Source organism: Budorcas taxicolor, chromosome X (assembly GCF_023091745.1).
Source record: "Budorcas taxicolor isolate Tak-1 chromosome X, Takin1.1, whole genome shotgun sequence".
In the NCBI taxonomy this organism is placed as follows: domain Eukaryota; kingdom Metazoa; phylum Chordata; class Mammalia; order Artiodactyla; family Bovidae; genus Budorcas; species Budorcas taxicolor.
Genome location: NC_068935.1, coordinates 78,597,725 through 78,603,715, shown reverse-complemented (window position 1 = coordinate 78,603,715; position 5,991 = coordinate 78,597,725). Strand labels below are relative to the sequence as shown.

At 58.6% G+C, this 5,991-nt stretch overlaps 1 protein-coding gene across 1 annotated transcript; it reads left to right on the top strand.

Moving 5' to 3' along the window:
- The first annotated feature begins 226 nt into the window (after positions 1-226).
- On the top strand, positions 227-3,847 carry LOC128069701 (uncharacterized protein CXorf49 homolog). Its single transcript, XM_052662814.1, has 5 exons — positions 227-1,522; positions 2,159-2,315; positions 2,855-2,931; positions 3,200-3,245; positions 3,807-3,847. The coding sequence occupies exons 1-5, from the start codon at positions 227-229 to the stop codon at positions 3,845-3,847; spliced, it is 1,617 nt and encodes a 538-aa protein (XP_052518774.1).
- The last annotated feature ends 2,144 nt before the right edge of the window (positions 3,848-5,991 follow it).

Below are 5,991 nucleotides of genomic sequence, written 5' to 3'. Positions count from 1 at the left end.
GCGCGTGCTGGTTGGCGGAAACCAGACCAATGAGGAGGCAGCAGCGCTGGCGCGCTGAAAGCCTCGCGTCATTTGCGGCGCTCTCCTGCGTGCGGTGCGTGTGGCGCTTGACGGCGCGCTCCAGACGCCGCGTGCCTCACGTGCCCTGACCGCCATCTTCGCCGCCACCGCGACCGGGTCGATAAATCGCCGCCGCCCCAGGTCCGGCAGCCACCCAGATCGCGACATGAGCTCCCCAGATGATGAGGTGTTTGTTTGGGGAGGGGGTTCTGGCTCAGAGTGTGGGGGGCAGACCAGCGGCCTTGAGGCTGGCTCCCCAGCCCCGCGGGGACCCGGCCCCGACCCCGGCCCCGAGCCGGGGGCACCACGAAGCGGCGAGGGTGAGGGCGGGGATGGCTTCCCAGACTCTGAGGGCTTCGAGTTGGAGCGGGCGGTGCTGGAAGCGGGAGGGCCGGTGCTGTTGGGCTGCGAAGGCCGGCCTGGTTCCCCGGCCGACGGCACGGGGTACGCCGTGCAGCTGTCTGACGAGTCAGTGGCGGCCATCCTGCAGCAGCTGGCCGACCTGGACTTGCTGGGCATCCGCAGACACATGTCCCCGGAGAGATACGCGGTCGGCGAAGTGCCTGCCTTGTGGGACCTCGAGGCGCGTCCCAGCACTCGAGGCGCGGCCGCCCAGAGGTGTGGGGAAGCGGCACAGGCTGAGGCCGGCCCTCTCTGTGTCGGTGGGCCCAGGGCAGGCCGGGCCTGGGGGAACCCTAAGAGAGGCACTAAGAGTAGGTTGAACATGGCTGTGGATCGCCAGTGGCCCCCCTCAGGAAGCCTAGCCGGGCTGCTCTCCGACTCCGAGTCCTCGGATGAGTGCAGTGAGATACAGCCTATGAGAGTGAGCATTTATCCCAAAGACGGAGGCCAGGCCAAGCTGAACAGCCCCAAGGATCCCGGGGACACACCCAGACACTCGAATGTCCCAGGCAGGGAGAATCTCCTTGACGTGCCAGGCACTTGCCTGTCCTCAGCTCGGCGAGGATTGATTTCGGTTGTGGAAAGGCAGGGCAGGCAGGGCGATGCAGACCAGGAGGACATCTCACCCCCTAAGAAAATGCAGAGCGTGCTCCGGGGGAAGGGGGGCAGCCTGCCCAGCTACCCGGGAGTAGCAGCAGCAGCAGCTCCTGCAGCTGCCACTACAGCCAGGCTGCCGCGGCCCAGTCCTAGGAGGAAGAGGGTCCAGGAGAAGAAATCCTCTGGGGGCGTCTCCAAACCTGCCCTGGGGAGAACCTTCCCTTCCTGGGGGCGGGGAATCTCGGCCACTCCCCTGGATCCGGCCACCTTCCCCCCAATCTTCGGCATCCCGCTGCTTGGGAGGTCCAAGAAGTATGCCTTGGTCCCTTGGGGAGCCAAAGAGTCCAAGCACACCGGCGCTGGGAAGAAGCCCGTGGCTAGGCGGGCCCGGGAGTCGGTGGCAGCAGTGGCGGCGTCGGGAGAAGACAACGACCCAAACAGAGACCCAGTCACAAAGGGCCAAGTGAGTAGGCCAGGCCCCTCCTCTCTCCCCACTCTTCCCCCTGCCACCCTCCCCAGGACACATGTCTTCACCCCGTGCTCCCCTTCTCCATCCCTCAGGGGTCGTCATTGGGTGGCCCTCGGTCACTGGGTCATTAGGATGCCAGGTTGGGGTCCTTTTCCTAGGGACAAACGTGAAGGTAGCACTTTGGGTGTGCTGGGCTCGGTTCTCCACCCTTGGCCTCTTTCCAGCCTCCTCCACGAGGCTGGGGCTGGCGTGGAAAGGAGGGCTGGTAGCTGAATTGATTTGAGGGGACCCCTTAGAAGCTTCACAGAGCTTCAGTGTTTAGACGCATCACTTTCCTGAATCCTACTTCCTAGCTGTTCCCCAAACCTTCCTTGCAGGGGCCCCAGACTTTCTCAGTGCCACACTGTTGTCCCCAGCTCAGCTCTGCCTGCTGGCCTGGGGCTGACTGACGGAGAATGTGCTAAAGAGATCAGCCTTTCGATTGTCTTCCCAATTCCCTGCCTCAGCTCGGTCTTGAATCATACGAGCTCTCACACACAGACATGGACATATAAATGCACTGGTACACACATGCGCACGCACACACGCACACATCCTTACTGCAGATCAGTGAGAAATCTTTGTTTTTAGCTAACCACTGACAGGCCGCGGCCATCTTGTTCACGGGTGCATCGTGGAGAACCCAGCAGCGCCAACCTCAGCATCAGAGGTGGGCAGGACTCAGGAAACTCAGAGCCCGTGGCCATGAACAAGGGAGAAGTCATGCCCAGAGGGCCTGGCCCCTCAGGTGAGTGTCCTGGGTTTTGATATGGGGGGGGGGGTGGAGACCAGGGGTGAAGGCAGAAACCTCTGTCTCTGATTCTCTCTCTCTCTCTCCTGGGGGCTCAGAGGCTGCTTCTCCCATGGGAAACAGGGTGTCAACAGGGCTGGCCCTGGCCCCATCACCTTCTGTGTGGGATTTGTTTGGCAGGGGTGATTGGTGGCAGTGCCCCAACAGCTACTCTGGGCGTAGACCTGCAGGCTAATAGCCTTTTCTGTGAAGTGCTGTTCGCCCACATTGCTCTCCCAGGTGCTGGCTGTGGCTACCGCTCTGGGAGGCTCAAACCCAGAACCACAGTCTTTGGCGACCACCGTGGTGAAATGGCTGCCCCTGAGGAATAGGAGGGGCAGGCCCAGAGAGAAGGTTTGGGCTGCCTGCCGGGCAGAGCAGGGGAGGCTTGATGCTAGCAGAGGGTGGTACGGCCTCACCTCACGTTAGACCCTGCTTGGCCCTTTCCACCTCACTGGGAGCCTGGGAAGCTGGATTGTGTGTCCTTTCCCTGTCAGGTGACCAGAGACCAGCCGACCGTCCCCCAAGACCGAAAAGGCAGCAGCAGCCACCTGGAAGGCAGGGCTGTCCTCGGGTAATGCTGCTTCTGACTCCTGGAAGTGCACACCCAAACCCCATGGTGGGATCTGGGTCCAAGTGCAACTGACGTGTGTGGGCCCCCTCCCCGCCGTCCCATCCCACACCCCAAGGAGGGAGCCCACCTCCTTTCCACTGAGGAAAGTCTTTGCCTTGCCAGTCTGGACACCTGGCTTTGGGATGGAGGGCCCGGGGGAGAGGAGAGGAGGAGAGGGGAGGCGGGTGTATACTAACCTTTTCTCTTCCTCCTGTGTCTGCTGGCCTAGTGTGTAGTGCTACAGAGAGAAATAGACGACCTTAAGGAGCAACTAGGTATGAGGAACCAGGGACAGAGAGCAGCGGGTTCTTAGTGCGGAAGCAGGGTGGGCCCTTGGGGTGGGGTGGGCTGCAGGTGCAGGGGGCCTCGTAGGGATCGGCATTCCTGTGGGGAGGAGAACCTAGCAAGCCTGTCCCTGGAGCGTGCGGTGCATGTTCAGCTGGGCGTGCGGACAAGTAACAAAGTACCGTGTGGACTGCGTGCACACTCTGCCAGCCATTCGAGTCCTGAGAGCTCCTTCCGATAGGACTTGTAGAGATGCCTTGTTGATCGGCGTGGCCTCTAAGGTTCTTGTTGGATATTTTGCGAGACAATTTTTGAATGGTTTGGACGTGGCCCCGAGCTTGAGAGCTGCTGGCACATTTTGTTTCCTTTTAGGAAATGGCTCCACATTTAATTCCGGTAGTGGGGAGGGATCAGGCCCAGAGCTCTTTGCATCTGGGCTGGGGGTATGTGGGTTTCAGGTTGTAGGGCTAGGTGGTTCCCCACGGGGACAGGGGGACAGGCTTCTATGTCCGTCTGTCTGGAGCACCTGTTTATGCCTCTCCCTGTTGCAGCCTCCATGCAGTACCTGGCTGAGACGTTCCAGATCCTCTGAAGTGAGTGTTACACATTGCATACTCCTTCCCACAACGTTGGCTATTGAGCAGGGCTGTGGGCTGGCCCTGGCTTGAGGCTCTTCCCTGACTCTGCTGTTTCACAGGTTGAGCCCAGTGTCTTCCTGCAAGAGGAGCAGCTGTTACCTCCAGGGCTGGCGAGCTGTGGCCAAGCTTGTTGCCTCTTGTTCTGCCTCCACCGGGGCATCCTCTCCCGCTTGTTTTGCCCCTTCTCTGCCCCGGTCTCACAGCAGTTCTGTTTTGTTTTGTTTTTTTAATTTAATTAATCCATTTGTTTTACTTTACAATATTGTATTGGTTTTGCCACAGCAGTTTTTGATTAAAGGACTTCTCATATTCTGTGTTCTGCCCTCTCTCTGAGGGGTAGGGGTTAAGGGAGTGGGGACGAGGCCTGGTGGGGAGCTGTTCCACATCAGAGCCTGTTCAAGAACAGTACCTCTGGCATCCTGTGGTGGGGACTCTGGGTCAGCCTCTGCTACCATCCAGGCCGTCAGGCCAGCGGAGCACCCCCAGTCTGTGTTCTGTGTGGGCTCTGTCTGGCCACATTGGCACGTCCTCCCTTTTCCCTGAAGGCCCTCTTCTAGTTCTCTAAACACCCTCCTCTGGGGTTTAGCAGTTTCCATTCATTGCTGCCATTCTGCCTCCCTGTCGGAAGGAACTCATGACCCCCCTTACAGAGCTCCAGTCTTTCACCCTTTCCTCACTGCACTCATTGTCCTGCTTACCCTGACCGCTCTGCTTTCCTGTCAGAGCACCCTCGACCCCTCCCCTGGCTTGCCATCGATGACCTTGCCTGCATGTTTACTTAAGCAGGTGGTAACAGGCACAGGTGTGCTCATCTTCCCCCCTCCCGGGCCCTACCCTCTCAGTGGAGTCCCTACCCCACCCCCCGGTGCCACCTTGCAAGCAGGAACCTGCATACTCTCCCCCTCTCCTCTTTAGCACTCATCCCTGAGACTCAGGCACCAAAACTTGTGCTTCCCCTTCCTCGGGTTCAGTAAAGGGCAAGAGGATGAATCTTGGACCCAGTGAACTGGGGAGCAGGAGCGAAGGTACAGGGAACACAGGAGAAAAGCTCAGGTTAGCTGCCGAGCTGGAAGTCAGGAGAGGCGTCTGGTGCCGATCTGGGGCAGGGTGCACCCTGACAGCTAGAGATGGATGGTCCAGTCCTTGGAGCTTTCATGTCCTCCCTGCCCTAGCCAGCTGACCAGCCTACACTCCTGCCGCCTGGATGTCTGTCTGCGCTTGAGTGGAAATGGGTCCTTCAGGCTCTATGACAAGTATGGTTGGTAAGTCTGTGTTCTTACAGGGTCTCCATCAAATACTGTTCCACCAGCCCCATGACATAGATTTTCCTGCAAATGGTATTTCCCAGAGTGTCCCAGCTCAGTCTCCCAGACTACTTGTTAGGGCACACAAGACTAAGTCTCAAATTCCTGTTCAATTTCTGCCCACCCCCCCACCACCCGCCCTTCTCTGAAGTTTGGGGAGGACTTCCTTCTCTCAGCCAAGACCCCAGGGCTGTGCCAGCCTGCGACTCAGAGGGACACATTTGTATTTGAGTGAAGTGAGGGTAGGTTTTGCCTGACTCCCTCCCTGAAAGACCATGGTTTTATTTCACAAAAGAGGGTATGATGCACATTCAAAGTTGGTGCCTGGTCATCTCTCTGTGTGAATAAAAGTCATCAGGGATAATGCCCCTTGAGGCAGAAAGACGTGATTCAGGGAGTAATGGAAGTAGAGACTGGTCCAGATTCTGTAGGGCATTGAGTGAGCCGAAGCAAGGGTCGGATCTCCTTTATTCAAGGGGTGTTGTCACGTTCCCAAAACATAGAAGGGGAGGATGCAGATCTCAGGACAGGACATCTCAAAATGTTGGGAGTCGCTGGAGGGGGCACTGGCTCCTACCTTGTGATTCTGTGATGTCTGCCAACTGCTGAGGGTGTGGATGAGTGAAAATGGGAAGAGTGGCTCCGGGGACATGGCTACCCATCTTAGAAACAGGAGACCTCCCTCCAAAACCTGGGTTACTTGTGGGGAGTTAGAGGTGACTGCACCTGAGCAATGGGGAGCACTTGGGTCCTCCCTTCCCCCACATTCTCACGTTGACTTCCTTCCGCGGCTC